Genomic DNA, 20396 nt, shown 5'->3' with positions numbered 1-20396 from the left:
GCCACAAAATATCTGTATCTCTCTTGGATATACTCCTAAGAGTGGAACTACTGGATCACAGAGCAGGTGTGTATTTCATTTTTTTTTTTGAAACTGACAAGAAGTTTTCTAAAATATTTGTACCACCTTAAATCCCCAGCTGCACTGCTTTAGAGTTCCAGTTTCTCCCTGTCCTTGCCACACTTGGTTCTGTCAGTCTTGTAAATTTAGTGAATCTGATAAATGGAGGGGTACCAAAGCCTCAATGTTGTTTTAATTTGCATTTCCCTGACATTGATCACTTTTGTGGGCTCATTGGTTATTCCAATAAGTTCTGTGTTAAAATCATTGGCTTTGGAATGAAATAGATTGAGATAAACTCTCTGCCTTTAAAATTTTTTCATCTATACAACAGTAGTAGTACTTGTATCTATCTCATAGATTTTGCATTAGAATTAAATTAATCTAGCAATTGTAAAATGTCCAGCAGAGTGCTGACACAGAGGAATGATCCAACAAATACTAGCTCTTATTATTAAGCTAGGAACCAAGGATGAAAGGTTGAAGCAGTAGGAATACTGCTAATCAGGAATCCCATGTAGATAATTTCCAGAAAAGATGTTAATGACTTGTGTTCATTCTTTATTCCCAGAAATGGCAAATAAGAGCATGAGTTCTGAAGAAGTCAGACAAACTACCTCCAATTGCTTCCCAGGACCACTACTTCCTACTTGGTTAACTTTGAGGAAATTACTTAACCAATCTACTTCACTTTGTTTCTTTCTATGTAAAATATGGAAAATGATAGAATCTAGCCCACAAGTTTGCAAGAATTAAATGAAGTAATCTATATAAAGCACTTAGAAAAGAGTTTATCTTTGGTAATTGTAGTAAACATTTATTGCATGCTTACTAACATGTACCAACACTGTGCTAAGAGTCAGGGATACACTGTTGAACAAGATGGCCTCTTGCTCCCCACATCCACATTTGGGAACTTCCCTCCCTCTCTACCGCTTCCTCCTTGACCCCAACCACTGTTTTCTCTCACTGGATGAATATAATAGCCTAAAAATTTGTCAGGCTTCTTCCACTCTTGGACTCTAACAGTCTGTCCCCCTACTTACATCTCTCCAATGGCATTCTCTTGCACTTGGCCCAAAACCCAAAAGGATCTCCAGGCTCTGGACCTTGACGCCCTTTTCAATTCCATCTTATTCTACCGTTCCTTTTTAACTATGTTCTACCCACACAGGCCTTCTTTTTGTTTCTTAAACACACTACACTAGTTCCAGATGCAGGACCCACACTTTTTCTGTTTCCTCTGACTGGAACTTTCTTTTCTGAAATTCTCACTTTGCTGACCTTTCTGCATTATTGTATCTCAGAAGAAATGTCACCTCCTCAGGGAGACTTTCCCTCAATCCCTTGACCCTCCCTTGCCCTTCAGCCTCAAGCGCTCTCATTTGGTATATTCAAATGTCAGTGGCACATTTCTTACCTTAGCTTCTCCCGTCCATGTGGTTTCATTAAAGACGGGCTATTGATAGAAAGAGAACTCAAGGTTTGGAGCATGATGTGGGCACAGAACCATGGGTAGCTTCTCCATATTGCATTTATTTGCTCTGTTCAATGGCCACCAATATATGCTGAGAGAGAAAAAAATCCGCTACTATTTGATAGTCATGTACTACATACCTATGCCTAAGACCATGCCAGATTTTTAATATCAATTTTTTTTATCCTTCCAACAACCCTAAGAGGTAGACTGCATTATCCTCTTTGCATTGATGTTAAGAGAGATTAAACTACTTACCCAAGATGACAACACTGAAAAGCAGAAGAGCTAATATTAAACCTAATATCTATTTGAGTTAAATTCTCTGTTCTTGCCACTGCGCTGACTGCTTTTTTTCATCTAAGGCCTGGATGACACAGAAACATGTGAACAGATCGTGCTCCAAGATGGGTTAGCTATGCTCGTTCTATAACTTTGGCAAAAGCCATCCATATAAAGCGCTAAGTACATGTGAATTACTTGCATTCACCAGATGCATCAGGGTGTGCGTGTATGTGTGTGTATAACATACTTGTACATTTATGGACTTTCCAACCACTAAGTGAGATCCCTAGCACAAGATATGTCAGTGGAATTCGATTTTATTAACTATGGCATATGGATGTTTAGCACGTGGCCATATGTTTCTCACAAAATGTAACTTATAATCTGAGCATTATAACTAAACAACACACATCATTGCAATAATTTCTTCCCAGCAACAGTCTATATCCCATTTCTTTCTCAGAGGGTCTGCTTTTATTTCTGTTTCCACCGGAGTTTCACTCGTCTCTAGTAACACCTCTTTTTTTTTTTTTAACAAAACCTGGAAATATGGGGTGTTACCCTGAGGCTGAAATATTCCATATTTTTCTTTGGTGGAAACCTGATTGGCAACAGCCAGTGTGATTGTCTCTTTTTCCCAACTCTAGCCTTGAGCCAGGATCAAAATATTCATGAATCATTTGCAAATAATTAAATTCTTCAGGTTTTGTTCTTATTCACAGGAGCGATGTAATTTTGGTCTCCTTATGGGTTAGATTATCCACAAAGGTTATGATTTAACCCACCTCCTTTTCAGATGTGAGTCCTTTGAACGTGTGGGCTGATAGGGCTCTAAGCAGCACAGGGCCTGTGTTTTCTCTGTAAATAAAAGCCTACAAAATTTCAACAAGTCAGTCCTTGTACGCCACAAGGAGAGATTGATGACAAACCACATTATTTTTCCCCTTAATACAACAGTTCACAATCATAAATGCACTTTCTCAAAACATTGATTTACTTTTCATCCAAAGCTTACGAGATGCTAGATGATCACTTATCTCTTTAAAGAGCTCAAGCTCCACCCAGGAAAACCGTCACTGTAAATTATGACTATTTTTTAAATCTTTAAATAGGGAAAAAATTTTCAAAATAAAACTTCACCGTTTTACTATTTAGCTTTAGTAAAAGTGAAAATAACGCAGACAGTCAACTGTCTACCTGAGTATATACCATTACAGACACAAATATTTATATTATGCCTCTTCAAAATCACACATACAGAAAAATCAAAGCAAGAACAGAGAGTTTAAAACATAAGTGTAAATATGTATATAATTACACTGAAAAGAATATATAATTATAAAATTCAGAATATCAAGTTTGAAATGGATCTATGTCTCCTCTTGTGTAACAGGGTTTTGATTTGTATTTTCAGACTTAAACAGCTGCCAGTAATGCGCTCTGCCTTGGTAACCACTCCTGTGTTTATAAAAATGACATGTATTCTTATCAGGTCATTAGAACTATACTCAACCTGCGTAGTCACAGACTCAACCACTACTTTTACTGATTGACAAACTATAAACGAAGGAAAATTTTAAAACTGCTGTCCAGGGTCCCTTTACCTTTTATTTTCTATGTTTCTGAAATTAAACAAAGTATTAGTCTTGGAAAGATAGCAACTCAGAGTTCTGGCGCTATATCACTGTTAAGAGGTAGCTTTGAAGCACATGCAGGCTTCAGGATACTTCCTTCCCAAAATATGCCCCTCACTGTCCTGCAAAGTTTCCCAAATTTCCACATTTTGCATTGTCTTTTTGAGGTAAGGCATTGTCACCAACAGCAGATGAGATAACAGACTAGTTCTACTCATGTCCTAGCTTGGATTTCTTTATCTGATTAATTAAATCTGAGGAAAGAAGAACATTTCTTTAATATAAATATTGAATATAGGAGAGGGCCAGCCCTAGTGGCCTAGTGGTTAAGCTTGATGCGCTCCACTTCGGCGGCCCAGGTTCAGTTCCCAGGTGCAGCTACACCACTCATCTGTCAGTAGCCATGCTGTTGTGATGGCTCACATACAAAAAGAAGAAGATTGGCAGTAGATGTTAGCCCAGGGTGACTTTTCCTCAGCTAAAAAAAAAGAATTAATATAGGAGAAAGATACTCTGATTGGGGAAAAGACGATTCTGCAATTGGAAAAAGCCTAAAGAGTCCAGGGTAAACACATAGATGTAGATGATGTCAATATAGATACAGTTGTGTGGGGGTGTAGATGCAGATTTGGTTGCAGATGGAGATGGAGTTGTGCATGTAGCTGTAGCTGTAGGCACAGGTGTAGATATATAGATGAGGATGTGTGTGGGAGGTGAGAAAGTGACAGATATTAAGAATTTTAACACTTTCTGCCCAGCAACGACTCTGAAAAGGATCTAGAAAATTTAAAAATACGCTTGCATACTTTGCTCACCTGACCAATCTATTATGTAGAGTTAGATCTTTATTGTAAACAAACAGATCACAAAATTATTATTGTTATTCTGGTTGTAACTATTTTGATTGGGTTAGAAATATTTCCCTGTGGTCTATTATATTTTTAAAAAACTTAATTCTAAATGAATATTTCACAGAATGCTTTTTTCTGCAATATTTTGAGAAAACTAACTCCAAGCTTTACAGAACCTCTTGCTTCATAATTTCTTAAAAATGTACCAACATTTTGAATTTGTTGAGAAAAAATGACAAATGTTCCACAGAAAACTAAAAACAAAGCTAAATGTCCAAGAAAACGTATTATAATTTTCCACAAAGCTGCTCTTTTCCGTTATGTTCAGGGGTTATTAATAATAAGGTCATACATTTTGGAGCCTCACTGCCTGGATTTGAATCCAGAGTTCACCATTGACTAGTGTTATGTTGGGCAAGTGTTGTTATTTCCACATGCCTCAGTTTTCTTATATGTAAAAGGGAATAATGATCACACCTATTTCATAGGAACCACTATTATGGTTAGCTGAGTCAATATTTGTAAATTGTTTCCCATAGTCTCTGCCACATAGCGAACGTTAAATGTTTGTAAAATAAATTGCATCATATTCTAGGTTCCTGGAGCTAGAGACTTAAAATCTGACCATTTTTTCTAGACTGTTCTTTCTAAATTATCTTCTATATCTAATTGCCCTCATAGTTACCTTCCTTTCTCCATTTCACTTCTATTGCCTTAGTTCAGACTCCATCATTTCTCACCTATAGCATTAAAATAATCTAATAGATCTCTTTGTCTCCGACCTCACCCATACTAATCTTTAATAATCTTGCCACTGGTGTCTCCTTTCTACAAGAAATATCTAACTAAATCTCTTACAATAAAAAAATTTTGCATTGACCGACCTCCCCTTACCTTCTCCATTTGGCACAGTAAATTTTTTCTGTTGCTTTAAATAAGATTTTTGTGCTGGAGATCCTCTCTCCCCCTATGCTCATGACCTTTACAACAAAAACTTCTGCCATCTCAAGTGTACTGGACCTTTATACTTCTTTTCTTGCTCTTGGGAGAGTAGGAACTGCATTGATTGGTGAGCTGATGACAAAGATCACTGCCTGTGTAGAGGGACTCCCTCTCAACTCGCAGGCCATATTCATTCTCTTAGACTCCATGTACTAAACATTCTAGGGTTCTATATTTTAGTCAAAGTTCTCTAGAGAAACAGAGCCAACAGATATATAAAAAGAGATTTATTATGAGGATTTGGCTCATGTGATTAGGGAGATTGAGAAATCCCACAGTTTGCTGCCTGCAAGTTGCAGACTCAGGAAAACCAATGTTGTCATTCCAGTCCACGTCTGGAGACCTGAGGACCAGGGGAGCCAGTGGTGTACATCCCGGTCCAAGGAAGACCAATATTCCAGCTCCAGCAAGCAGGTAGGGAAGGAAGCATCCCTTCTTCTGTTTTTTGTCCTATTGTGGCCCTCAATGGATTGGGTGATGCCCACTCATGTTGGAAAGGGCTGTCTACTTTATTGAATCCACTGATTCAAATGCTAATCTCACCCAGAAATATCCTCATAGATACGCCCAGAAATGATGTTTAATCTGGACACCCTGTGGTCCAGTAGACTGAGTCCAGCCCACTTGACCCAGAAAATTAACTATCGCAGTTCCCTTTGGGGAGAGTTTGTCTCTCCTCTAATTGCTCCAGTTGTGCAAAGATTTGTTTAATTCATGGGAAAAGATGTAGGAATCTTATGTTGGCTTCCAGTTTACACTGATTTTTGCAATCCAAGCTTAGTGGTAATAGAACTGATACTTGGAGTTCTATCTGATCCCTGGATCTATATTTCAATCTGTTCAGAGTTCAAAAGGAAGTGATGAGTGGTGTGAATAATTGGCTATCCCCAGAAAGTCAACATTAATGATATATCCCAACTAATTTATAAGACTGTTGTTTCCCAAAAAAATCACAGCAGGGAATCCTGCTTACTATTTAAAGCTGATTGCATTTCTTTAGTCCAGGATTTCTCATTCAACTTCAGCACTGCTGACATTTGGGGCTGGACAATTTTTTGCTGTGTGAGGCTATCCTGTGTATTGTAAGATATTCAATGCACCCTTGGCCTCTACCCACTAGATGCCAGTAGCACTTTTCTAGCTGTGACAATCAAAAATGTCTCCAGACATGGCCAAATGTCCCCTTTTGGGGTAAAATTGCTCTGGCAAAGTACCCCTGCTTTAGTCTAAGTACCTAAGAAGCTACAACAAAAAATAAAAACAAGCAGAGAAGATGCAGCTCTGACAGAAATGTGGAGATATACAGCATCTCTTAGATAAGAGAATCATTTTGATGTCTGCAGGCTTAGACAACACAAAAGAGTGAGCTGGAATTTTCCCTGAAGTCACTGGGAGTATATTTCCTTTTTGGGTTAGGAAAGGAACAACAGGTAGCCCCCCATTCCTGGAGATTGCCTTATAACTTAAAAAGGTAAGATAGAAACATGTCCTTTCATGTGCCCTTAACCTCAGCCTTCTTAATAATACCTTCTTTAAACCGAGGAATCCCAGATTCACCCACCACTGAATGACCTTGGCAAGTTCATTTAAGCGTCATCTATGAAATGGGTATTGTAATAGTTAGCAACATAAAATGACTTCCGTGAGATGGAAAACCATAATGTACAGCCATCAGCTAAGTATTTGACATATGGGAAACATTTAATATTTGTTATTGTTCTACTATTGTATAAATAACTACCCCTTGTGGGTCCAGAAGAGACAACGTAATAAATGGATGCCAAGCTCTCATAAGTATAATTGTAGCAGCCAACTCCCAGTAGCCAGATGAATTTTGGCCAGAAGAAACATGTAGCCCCTGCTTCTAAACCAATAAATTCCGCAGAAGGGCTTCACATATCCTGCCAGTATCTTCATCCTGCTTCTACTGGAAAGGCTGACACATATGAAAGCAATGTCAAAACTGGAGTCTACAACCATTCTGTCTAAATTAGTGGTTCTCAACGAAGCCTGATTTTGCTCCTCACTGCCACCGTCCCACCCCAGGGACATTTGACAATATCCCATGACAGTTTTGGCTGATGCAACTGGGCGGGCAAGGGAGGCTGTAGAATGCTCATAGTATCTAGTGGGTAGATGCCAAGGATTCTGATAAACATTTTTAAGTGTACAAGGTATCCCCCATGACAAAGAATGACCAGACCCAAAATGTGAATAATTCTTAGGTTGAGAAATCCTAGTCTATTAATGTGAATTTCCCAGACACCAATAAACAGTCTTCGGGAAGCCATATTATAAATACCTCCCCATCACCTGCCATTCAATGTTTTTCATCCTTGCTTATGTTTTATTTGTAGTATGTTGTGAATATCAGGTCACCAGCTAGATGTCCAATCATGTTCAGCTATTTACGACCTTCAGAAACAGCTTTTCTTTTCAATACTTTCTGAAAATTACTTTGTCCAGTTTTTTGATAACTTAAGGAATGGATTGATATTGTGTAAGCCCTGAGCGTATTTCAGTCCAAAAACTCATATTTAGTTTTTTCCCTGAAATTGTTTTGTGGCTAATATTCTCAGATGTTTGAGCCCAGCGTTGTAAACCAAGCATGCAAACTTTTAAAAGAAGTGTGTAACTAATTGGACATTCTTCAAAAACCGAAACCCTCCATTCCCCGCTGTGGTTTAGTCTGGGATCCAACTTGCACCATTTGTGATTGTGAGAGAGCCTTATAGGAACGGTGATGGGACAGAGTTCCTGCTGAAACTTCCTGGGGAATACTGACGGGAGTCGAAGGAAAGGAAGGTCTGTGTTGTGCTCCATTTTTTCCCCCCTGAAAAGAAGGAAGACTAAAAAGCAATAAAGCAAAGGCATTTCCTACAGGTAGCCTTAAATCATTCAACACGGAGGTCTTCAGGGAGCTACCCGGTTCCTCTTTCCTCTCCAGAATGAGCTTTCTGGCTAAATGCTCCTCGTCCAGCCCTGAGTGTCTTCACCTGGCTCTCCAAGGGTTTTTATCCAGACTTGTCCCAGCATAACAGTATCCTCACTGCTTCAGAAATGGGTCTTGACCCATGCATCACATTCAAAGACTTTTTCAATTGCTCCCCAGCGGCAGAGGCTGAGGGCTCTGTTTTGCTTGTGATAATGTGCTAATCTCCAAGACCCAACATAAATTCTCTTCTTGCATTGTCATTTGTCAAAGTCGCAATATGAGGCTGGAAAAAAAAAAAAGGAACAGGGAGGGGGTTGGGGGGAGTAGAGTAATGACAGAAGGAAAACTTGGCCTTAGTTTTGTTTTCCCTCGTGCAGAACTTTCCTCTCCCTTCTTAATCTGTAAAACATCTGACAGAGAGAGCACTGCAAACACAAATAAATAAATAATTCTCCAGGACTCTCCCCTTATGGGTTTTTGTTGAGTCAACATTTTAGACAGACAGTTAACTATAAGAAGTAATGAAGATAATTTACACAGAAGTCCCAAAATTGATGCTTGAAGCTTTGTGAACCTGTCTTCTACACATTTCACCACTTGCTCCAATAATATCAAGCTGAGAGTTATGTGGTTATGCGGGTATACTCCATCAGCAGCAAGTCAACAACTCTGATGTCACAAATCAGGCTCTAACCACTGGTGCTTTCCTTATGAAGGCTTTTAAAGTTTTCCTGGGTTTTCTACACCAAAAATATTTGGGACAAGAGTACTAAACAACGTGGTGCTTTCTGCCGTTGGTATGAAGGTGGAGAAAAAGAACAAATGTGAAATTTTTGTTGTTGTTGTAAGAGCTTTATTGAGGCATAATTTACATACCTTAAAATTCCCTCATTTGAAGCACACAATGCGATGATTGTTAGTAAATTTACCAAGTTGTGGAAGCACCACTACAGCCCAGTTTTAGAGCATTTCCATCATCTGCAGGAGATCCCTGGTGCCCACTTGCAGTTGCCCCTCCTTCTCAAGACCAGTCCTAGGCAACCACTAATCTACTTTCTGTCTCTATAGATTTGCATTTTCTGGATATTTCATAGAAAGGGAACTATACCCTGTATAGTCTTTTGTGTCTGGTTTCTTTCATTTAGCATGATCATTTTGAGGCTCATCGATATTGTATATTTCAATACTCTATTTTTATTAATAGAGAGTATTTTATTGTAATGCTACATTTTGCTTATCCATTCATCAATGGAAGGGCGTTTGGGATGAAAATGTTTTGGAAAATATCAGCAATGGCAGCATATCAACATGATATTAAATTAGAGAACTTTTTTAAAGAAAAATATGTTAAATAGCTGAAACAAAAATTGTTCACCACAGAGGCCAGCAAACCTTTACCCCAGTTCTTTGTCTCTGGGTGGAGGCTTCTCTGAATAGACACTTCCAAGGAACTCAAAATACTTACTACAATCCAGTGCACAGTGAAAACTAAGTTCCCATACTTAGCTCATGGCAAAATTTCATTGATACAACAACGTCTGTTTGGCAAACTCCACATGACACATTTTCTCTTACTGACTGTTCAACACTCTTCTGGGAGCTCTAGGGTACCAAACAAATAGAAGAAAGGGGTTTGAAACTCCTAATCAAGTTTGAAACCAACCTAATGGAACTGAGGAGGCTCTACGCATAAGACATCATTTTTAGCATATTTAATGAGTTAGTTCAATACCTGAGTGATAAAACCAGAAAGTTTGTTGGTTATTCTGACAATAAATATTACAGTGATAAAAATAACTTACTCTAGATTCTCAAAACAGAATTTCCAACAGGATAAAAATGATTATTGTAGGTACTGACATTTTTTATATTAACATTACTTGTTTTATTGTGGCCAATATGTGCCAAGGACTCTGCTTGGTGATTCATATGCATTTTTCATACTTCTCACCAAATTATCCTGATTTTATTGATGAGCAAACTAAATAAGGTTCAGAGAGGACATGTTAAGTCAGTTCCCTAATGTGATATGATTAGTAAAGGATGGAACTAGAATTTAAATAAATATCTGTTGTACTCCAAAGATGTGTTCTTTTCTTTATGCTCCTAGAAAAACTAAAACAAAGACTAAAGACTAAAAAAGACGAAGACAAATAGGCTGCACAGAACATACCCACACATACAAGCATACATACTACATAAACTTAGTTTGAAACAAGAAAAATTTAAAATGGCTAAAGGGAGACATTGTTAACACTGAGAAGCATGCAACACTGAAAGAGAGTATGACTTCTAAACTTTGAGAACTAGAGAATTAATTTCATGAACTGGATTGGAGGAAGATATTTTAATTGGGATAGTGTGTCTGTAACGACAGGAAGCTGCTTCTGGAAAGATGACTCTATGTTTCTCTTCTTAAATTCACAGAACCAATGGGCTAACAATTGAATCCTTTTTCATTTTTACTTAATGGGAAGTCCTTTAATGTCAAAATGACATCAGGTGTTTGATTCCAAAGAAAAGAAATCAAACCCAATTGGACCGTATGCTGAAAAGGCAAGAATAGAAATTACCCTGATATCATGACCCCTGGAATCAGTTCTGATTCAAAGTCCCTCAGGCTCCTGCTAGCACATACATTAATTATCTCTTGAAGAAACTTCGAGAACTCGAGCCTTAATACCTAGAAGTCACCGCTGCAATGATAGCTTTGCCAGGATTATCTCTGTTACTGTCTGATACGAGTTTTGTAAAGGGTGGAAAAGTAAAGAGAAATGTCTTCTACTTAATTAGTCTCTATTAGTTCTTTTCATGCTTACCAGTGTTCAATAGTTTTTTTCTCGAACAGAATATCTTTTTCCGGAACAGAAGTTTACTCTAGTCTGGTTAAAAACAATCTTTTTATCACTGGTCAGATTCAGTTACACTGTACCATTGAGTGTAAAGTGCCATTTTGTCTTGCTAAGGAAACATGTGAAGTTGCTGTTAAATCTTTCCCTCTGTCTTCTCCTTAAGCACTGTTGAATGCATCATATTACCACATTGAAAACCCAGTTTGTAAAACAAAATTTCCATTTAAACCATTAAACAGACGGTTTTGTAACTCATGTTGGCAATACAGGAGCTTCCAATAGTGAATAAAAGGCAGCACAAAACTACGAATTCAGCTAAACTAGACATTAAACGTCCCCCTAGTAGGAACCTTTGTTATATTTTGTCATTCGATATATGGCTGTTATGCACATAAATGTGATATTTAATGTCGGTTAGTTCCTCTCTGTTGAGGAAACACAGTTCTATTTTCAAATGCTTAGCAACCACAGAGGCTTTATCATCAGAGCTGATCACGTGGTATCTTAAACCATGGCGTGAAATCAAGCCCCTGCTATGACGGCTTGCCATGTATCAGCTTGGCTGGTACCACTCTTGCCCTTGGCATCATTTTTCAGTGGCCAATGTGCCAATTAGATTTTTACCTCAGGTAACTCTTCAAAAGAAAAGCCTAATCATTTTAATGGGATGGGCGACATTTTAGGGGGAAAAATAACAAAATTAAAGTTGATTTTAACCTGCAATGAAAAACAAGCCATGGGGTGTTTCCATGTGAAATCTTGGATGTCATACAATGGATGGAGGGAAAACAACCAAAAATAGGGGAGGAAAAAGGGAGGAAGGAAGAAGGAAAGTTTGCTTGAGTCGTTTTCGGCCAAAGTCTGCTTCTAACTAAAGGTTCATGGAATGGGTTTAGAATTTCATAATGCTGCTGACAATTAGCTACACTTGGTATCAGGCACTTGAGAAGAAAAGCCTTAAAAAGAATCCTTCCTTTTTGTTCCTTAGCCTATCTCAAAGGTCAAGTAATCATGTTGACGATGTCTGAAAAAAATGACACTTTTTATTTCAATTTTTTTTCCGTCCTAATTCATAAATCATTTACCTTGTGGCAAGGAGCCTGAAGAGAGAGACACAACTCCGGTGTTCAGGTCTGCAATTTTATTTTAGTGTTCATTTAAAAAAATAACTTTTCTTTTAAAAGAAATAAATAGGAACAAAGAGCAAGAGAGGGAAGGATAGAAAGCGAGAGGAAAGCAAGAGTGAGGAGGAGGAGGTGGTAGAGAGGGAGGAGGTAAGAAAGAGACAAGAAGAAAGAGAAAGGGAAAAAGGAAGAAAGCTAGGAAGGCGGAGAATGAATAAAATGTGAAAAGAAAACACCTATACTGTATTTGTATTCGTGTTTGTTTGTTTTTTCTCTTTCACTTTGATTGCTATATGAGCTAGGAGGAAAAGTGAGAAATTATTTTTCTTTCATTCATGTAGAATACGGTATCTCTGTCAAGCCACTAATTTGTAAAATGCAGAAGGAAAGAATGCAGAGTCGAAGTAGAGCATTTGTTGAACTAGTTTTGCAATCAATAAGTGAAGATTTTAGGTCCTTTGGGATCCAACCAATTCAATTTTGAGAGATGAAAGACTGGAAGTTTTAATCCACTTGCACCACAAGGGGAATTACTCTTTCGTGATTTGTATTTACATTTTATTTGTACTTTTACGTTGATTTTTCTGTTGATGAATAAATATGTCTTACAGTGCTTGCTATGCAGAACACTTGGGGGAAATGGAAAGAGAATTAGCTGTTCTCATATGCATCCTATAAACTAAGCATGGGCAGACGCATCTGCTGCATTTGCTCCGTGACTCATAAAATTGGCAACAGAGCTGGTAGTCTATGCTTGCACACAAGGTGTCACTTTTTATCACCCAGAATCTTACACATGTGCTTTTTGGGTATCGTTCCTTTGATTCTCATTTTGACTCTTTTCGTAAGTGAGTTTGAACTTTAATTTCCTTAACTTCTGGCCCCATGGTATAAAAATCACATTCATAACAAGGATTCTCCAAATCGACCCTTTAAGCTTGTATCATGGCTGTGGAGATTGTGCTTTGCTCTTCCCCTAGAAACTGTGTTCATTTCATGTGCAGAGGTATGGAAAAAATTCTGACTACTTTTTAAAAAATCAGCTGGCATCTACAATAAACCATAGAGAAGCCTTCTAATTTGGAGGACCGCAACAGTCACGAATCTACTGTGGATTTCCTTTCCTTGGTTTTGGTCTTTCTTGATATGATTAGCATGGAGACCTTTTGCCTTAGTAGCCCATCTGTTCTTACTGCTTATTCCCCACTGAAGTCAAGCCTAATGAAGGATGGCTCTCCAAAGGTTCATAAGTTTGATTTGCATAGCCATTCAAAGTTTGAATATCCATCAGAATTTCTCTGGCCTGGAAATCAGGTTAGAAATGCCAAGAGACCAAGTTCTCATGGGAGATTTCCCTGATTCTCTCTCTCTCTCTTTTTATTTTTTTTCAGACCAGCTGGAAATAAATTACAGGAAAGCTCTCTTATTTTTCCCTCCTTCATTTGATTGAAGTTATCATTCTATGATGACCATTGTTTAAAAATTTAACTTGATTATAAATGTGCTAGAGGTCACTAAGTGCTGTTAATTATTATCTTGAGTATCCTTTCAAGTCTGTTTCATTCTACTCACTTATGTTTTACGTAAATTGTGGGAAAAGAGACAATGGAAACGGACAAATCATCTCCAAGCCGAGCATGCAGAGGTTCAGACTTATGTATATCACGAACTCCAGACAAACAGTCAACGTTTACATTTACAGGAAAAGACAAATTATTGTATTTCCAAAGTAAATTATGTCCCCAAGCTTCACTTATGTTTGAATTGCACTCACTGGCATGTTTATATGGGTTATGTACTAAGAGAGTTCTTATTCTGTCAAATGACCAAATCTAAATAATCTACAAAATTTCTATACCACAATTTAGAAGTCTTCTTTGCACCTTCCATTTATTATTATAGTTTCAAGAAATATATTGTAATCATTAAACATATGCAAATTTACATGTTGATACGAGATGATAAATATACTCAGTATGACTTCTATTCTGCTTTATTAGATGTAAAAGTTGATTATTAGAAATAAAAATTAAGGTAAGTCATTTTTGGAGAAAGTAGATTTGAAAGCAAATATTTTATCACATTGCTTTATTTAATTATTTATTTTAATTTTACTTAGATCTAGGAGCAGTAGAAATCTATACTTCCTTACTATTTTCTATAGTAGAAAAATGATATAACTTTGGGGAAAATTATTTAGAAATTATATACACTATTAAATTATATTGATATAAATAAAACTAAAATTAATTGAAATGTGGTAGAAAAAGTATTGACTTTCCTTTTTTTGGAGATATAAATTACAATATATTTAGGTTATGGACAAAGATCCTTATACCTCAATAACCAAGTCACATAGAAAATACAATCAGCAGGGCAAGTCATGATTCTGCTAGGTTTTCAAGACCTTGATTAGTATATACATTCTGCCTCAACCCCTATCCTGAGAAATTAAACCAAAATTATTGCAAGAACTTTGAGGACTGACTCATTAGTTTATAGAAGTAGGAGCTACAATTTTCCATAAAGTTTCCTGCCACTTATTATTAGTAACTGAGGTAGGTCATTAAGCGTGTTTTTTGCTTTAGTTTTCTTATGTCTTAACTGAGAACAAGAAACTGGCTGACGGTTTTTAAGAAAAACAAGCCCATTTTCAGTTTTTTATATTGGTGAGCAATTTTGCCTCACGTTATAAGATTTAAGGAGCAAATAGGAAGTTCATTGTGATTCAGCAGGAGTGAAATCTAAGCATTATCACGTTTAACATTAACAATAATTTCAAAAAGCAATCATTACTCCAATATATACTTTTTGATTAATAATAATGCTAAAATGTTAGTTCTGATATTCCGATTATATTTAACAAAATTAAAATAGGTCAATAAGAAGATGAAAATAAATTTCCTCAGAAGAACATTCTTTTAAAAGTATAGAAATAATTCAATTTTCTTAAACAGATAAAGAAACCAAAAAAGTCTTGGCTTCAAAAATCCCTTCTCATCTTAACTTCTGTCTTGCTACTCACACCAAATATTACCACTGCAGGATGATTTTCAAATCAGCTTGTCTTCAGATATTAAAATAGGGACCCATCTTTTCCCCCTTGATTTATGCTTAGTTTTGAAGGATGAGTGTTCTCAGTCTTAGGATAGCCTCCTTCTTAGGGTCTGATATGAAAGAAAGGAAGTAAGCACACGGGAAATTGCCCTGAGGATGTCCTCGTCTGGTTCCAGACAAAAGCACGTATTCTATTTATTTTCTTAAGAGTAATTTGCTTAAACACATTATCTAAATGTACTGAATTACATGTTTACATAGTAAATTAAATAATAATAATACTCAAATTCCAAGTTAAGATGCTAATTGCGGCTTCCAAAATATACTTTAAAATAATTATTTTTTCTATCTAATAATTATTATCAAATTATGTGGTGCATACTCTACCTCATATAACAGGAAAAGTAAAACTTAGGTATGACTAAGCAAAGAAAAAAAGGATCACATCCAAGCAGTTTTTCCAATTTTATAACACAGGAGCACTTTCATGCTGACGGCAGTCCCTTAAGCTGATGTAAATTCAAATGATGTTTTTATGAACTAAAGTTTTGTTTTTAAACCATCTTTAAGAGAATTCTTAACTCTCTTTAAAGCCCTTTATGTAATATTTTGCATTTATAGTCGTTGCCAGTTTAATGAACACTAATAATACAAAATAAGTAAACCATAAGGACCCGAATTTTGGATAAGAATACTGAATTGAAATAAGAAGATATTTGTGTAAAAGCTAGATACTGGAACCTAATGTTTGCATTTAGGTTCTGAAACAATGTATTGTATCTTAAGCAACTTATTGGTTCAAGACCATCAGGACTCCTTTAAATACAATGGTCTTCCTTGCCCTTGCCGTAAAAGACACAGCTCAGAGTTCCGGTGTTGTAATATCTCCTCAATTAAATGGCTTCATTTAATGAAAGGTCTTCTTAGAAATTACTTAATTTATAAGATTTATTAGTCTGTGTGCTATTTACTTATAATCATCTAAAGTTATAACTCAAATCTAAGAGAGCAGTTTTTTTTTTTTCAAAATTCACTGTTTTATCAACGTATTTCATTTTACATGGTAAGTAAAAGACATATTTTGTTGACTATGAAAAATATCCTCCTCTATGTCCATGTTGTGTATCTTTTTCAGCTTTGGACACATGTTTTATTTTTAATACTTCCAGCACTTGGACAGCCAGCATTCCACAAACAAAATGAAACTAAAGTGTTGAATTGCCTTTTGTCATGCTTAAAACCTACCAGTTTGTTAGGTGTGAGAGATAACTGAGCAACCATACCACACAAGAGAGGGAAGAAGGAGAGACATACTTTCAACGTCCTAACAGTATCCTGATGAACTGGGAACGGGCCCTAGGAAGAGTGAAGACAGAAAAATGGTTCCCCATGGAAGAAGTTAAGAATTTCTCTAATAACAGAATGAGTGAGCAAATCAAGAGAACCACAGCTCTGCTACTGTTTAAAAGACTCTAGATAACAACGTAAACATTTCAGAGAAAGAACCATTTATTTCCTCTATTATCCCACCGAGTGAAAGTTGTAGTTGGCTGCGGTGAATAGCAGTCTTTTGAAACATCTTGATTTTCCCTTGTATTTAATGTCTCTCAATCTATTAAAAGCACTTACTCTATTTCTTTCAGAGAATAAAGTGAATCGAGAAATACATTGTTAAATGTTTTCTGATAATGACTCAGAAAATTACAACACACAAAAAAATGGAATATCTTCTCTCCTGAGAGTAATTTTTTGAAATGACCCTGAAAAAAGGGTGAAAAAAGGGGATGTTCATGTTACATATTTGAAAGAAGGAGGAAGAGATCTTTTATCCTTGAGTTTTGGATACCAGGTTCAGCTTATAATTTATTAAAACTGAGAAGCCATGGTGTACTTAAAGCAAATACTTTGTGTTGGTTGATGGTTGGTCCTTAAATCTGGGAATTAGCAGACATTAATTAGAGTCCAGTTCAACCACTAACAAGTAGAAAGACTTTAGATAAGTTGTGTAACCGTTTAAGCATCATTATTAGCAACATCATAAGGTGATCTCTTTCAGAGATGGAGTGAGAGTAATATAAAATATCAGAGAAAGATATTTTGATGTTAAAAAATCTATAAGCCATTAAATATCTACATGCGGAACAACAGAAGTTTCTAGCATTCTAAAATGGACATATAATCTGTAATCCATAAATTTCTTTACTTTTCTCATCTTTATAGAGACGAAGCTTTTCCCAAGTCAGGTTGATTTCACCACCACTTGATGCAAGACAACTAAATTCATAATATAGACAGATGTTATACTGCACAGTAAAATTTACTTTCATTTTAAATTGCAGAATAGTAAAATAAAATCCATAAATTTAATATTCATAAACTCCAGGATTTCAATATATTTATTGCTATAATGATCAAAATAAGAAAAAAAAAGTTGTAATCCAGTTATCCCACTGGCCCCATCTAGCCCACCCAATGAATATTGCAGATGTGAATTAAATATAGATATGTTTGCAATTAGACTGAAAGACAACATTGACCATATCTTAACATGGAACTGCCAGCTTCGTAAATGTTAATGCCATAATAGTCTGGATTATGCAGTCACCGTTGCTATAATAACATTCGTTTGCTGTCAGCGCTCCTATGTTAAAACAAATTAGCTAGATGATTAATGAATATCAAAAACAGCATGTGGATTCTCTTTGCTGAAGTCTTACCCAGTGTGAAATCCACTGGCCTCCAAGTTAGTGAGATAATTTCTGGATCAAGTAATGCTCCTATGGACTTCAGAAGCACATGGAAAAATGTTTCCAACCACTGAATTGCATTTGATTGGGAGGCAAAGTATGTCCCTCACTCCATAACACATGGAAGACAGAGGTGGAAGTATTTGTTTTCCTTCCTGTTATTTGTTTTCAGGACAAAGCAGAAGGAGGTTAATTCATCAAAAAATGAGCAGATTCAATCCAGAGTAAAAAATCTGAAGAGCAAAGAACTGTAATCTTATAGGCTGATTTTCAAACAAATTATACTATTGGCTTTAGGAAGAACTAAAGATCACAGGTGTTCACTTGCCAAAAGCAAAGCTACTCCAATTTTGTTGTTTGCAACCAATAAATATCCAGAGGTATAATAGAAAAATGCAAATAAAAATTAAACTTTATAAGATTGTAAGACTCACGTTTATTAAGATGCAAAACAAAATATATGTATACACACATATATAACATACATTGATATACACATAACAATATATAAATTTGGTTTTATATTTACAAAACTTGTATATACACACATGAATATACATAGGCATAAATATGCATACGTATTTATATGTATGTTATATATAGATATATAAAACGTTACTTTTTAATGTGTGTGTATACACACATACATACCATTTGGAAGGCATTATCTATTATCAAGGGATATAACAAAACCTTATAAAGATATTCACACTCAATAATTCTGCTGCTTTAACCTGATTCTCAAGAAAGTATTTAACAGAAGTAATAAAATACCACATTAAGATGTTACTACCGAAGCTGATCCTAAAAGCAAAGACAGGAAACAAGCCAGCTTTCAACATTAAGGGAAATGTTTACTAAATTACGTTGAATTAATATGATTAAATGCACCATTTTTATGGTTAGATCTTAAAATGATGAATTATGAAAATTATATAGACATTATAAAATGACTTCAGCATAATATAAAGGAAAAGAGAGGGATGCAGTTAAAAATACTTGAATTTCAACCACGTAAAACATACATATATATTTAAATTTAAATTATATGTAAATTTAAGTTAATTGTAAAAATAAAAGTAGTTGTATGATTTTATTTCCTTTTATGATTTATTTTACGTAAATTGTTTATTGCAATTTGTTTTGTAGTATAACGTGAGAGTGTCTAATTTTATTCCCAAAGAGTTTATTACCAACTGACCCAGTATAATTTATTGAATAATTGTGAACTTACACTGAATACAATGCCATGATTATGAATATTAAAATATTCTTTTTAATATATATGATATCTATCTTAAAAAATTGATGTGTATACTGATTCTGACACTAACAGAACACTATTTAAATATTTTTTGCTTTATAATAATGATCATGATTTAGCTTTATTGTATTTAGTTAAGGAAGTTAGATTTTTAAAATATTATAATAATTTTAAAGACAATTTCCATTTCTTTCCCCAATGGCCTAAATGTTCAGGTAAATTTTATATTAACTTTGGCAACTTAAAAAAATTCATAATCATCTGAATAGGAATTTTACTAAATTTATAAATTAATTTGAAAAGATTTCATGTTTTGCATATTGAGTTTTTCCATCCAGGAAAATAGTACTGTCTCCTAATTCAATATCTTTTTTTCTGGTCTTTCAATGATACTTCATTGTTTTCTTTACATAGTTCTTATACTTTTCTTAAGCTTACTCTTAGAAGTGGTATTAATTTTGCTCATGCAAATATATTTTTTAATATTTTATTACTATTGCTGATATATTGGAAACCTATTGAGTTTTAGTTACTAAATTACATCCTACTTTTGAACTCTATTACAAACTCTCACAGTTTTAAATCAATTGTATTTTCCCCTGGTGGATAGTCATAAAAACTTAAATAATTAGAATATCACCATATTTTTGTTAAGGTGTTATTGAATTGGTTAAAATTTCCACATTTTAAAAATTTCAATTATCCTCATTTATGTTTTCTATTTTTATGTTTTAACTGATAAAAATTTGGAAATAAGCTTATGAAAAGTTGTGAAACTAATTCCCCCCAAGTCCCCATATACCCTTCACTTAGCTTTCCCAAACATTATCTTAGATAACCATAGTACAATTATCAAACTCAGAAAATTAAATACAGTACTACTAAGTGATCTATAAGCCTTATTTAAATACGTAATTTTCCCACCATTGTCCTTTTTCTGGGCCAGGATGCAATCCACCATCACACATGGCATTTAATCAAGTTTCCTTAGTCTTCTCCATTTAGGACAATTCCTGAGTCTTTCTTTGCTTTTCATGACCTTGACACTTTTGAAGAGAAGTAGCTAATTCCATTGTAGAATGTTCCTCTTTAGATTTGAGTGATATTT

At 35.4% G+C, this 20396-nt stretch overlaps 1 protein-coding gene across 2 annotated transcripts in view; it reads left to right on the top strand.

Annotated features, from left to right (window-relative positions):
- The first annotated feature begins 5380 nt into the window (after positions 1-5380).
- The window catches only part of LOC139040077 (uncharacterized), a 106451-nt gene continuing 91435 nt past the window's right edge, over positions 5381-20396 (top strand). For both annotated transcript variants that reach the window (XM_070483524.1, XM_070483525.1), the window contains exon 1: positions 5381-5723. In XM_070483524.1, the coding sequence (XP_070339625.1) occupies positions 5623-5723 (101 nt within the window). In that variant the 5' untranslated portion in view covers positions 5381-5622. The remainder of the gene's footprint in view (positions 5724-20396) is intronic.

The sequence above is a fragment of the Equus asinus genome, chromosome 13 (genome assembly GCF_041296235.1).
Source record: "Equus asinus isolate D_3611 breed Donkey chromosome 13, EquAss-T2T_v2, whole genome shotgun sequence".
NCBI lineage: Eukaryota > Metazoa > Chordata > Mammalia > Perissodactyla > Equidae > Equus > Equus asinus.
The sequence above is the reverse complement of the archived record's forward strand: the minus strand, read 5'-3'. Positions and strand labels throughout refer to the sequence as shown.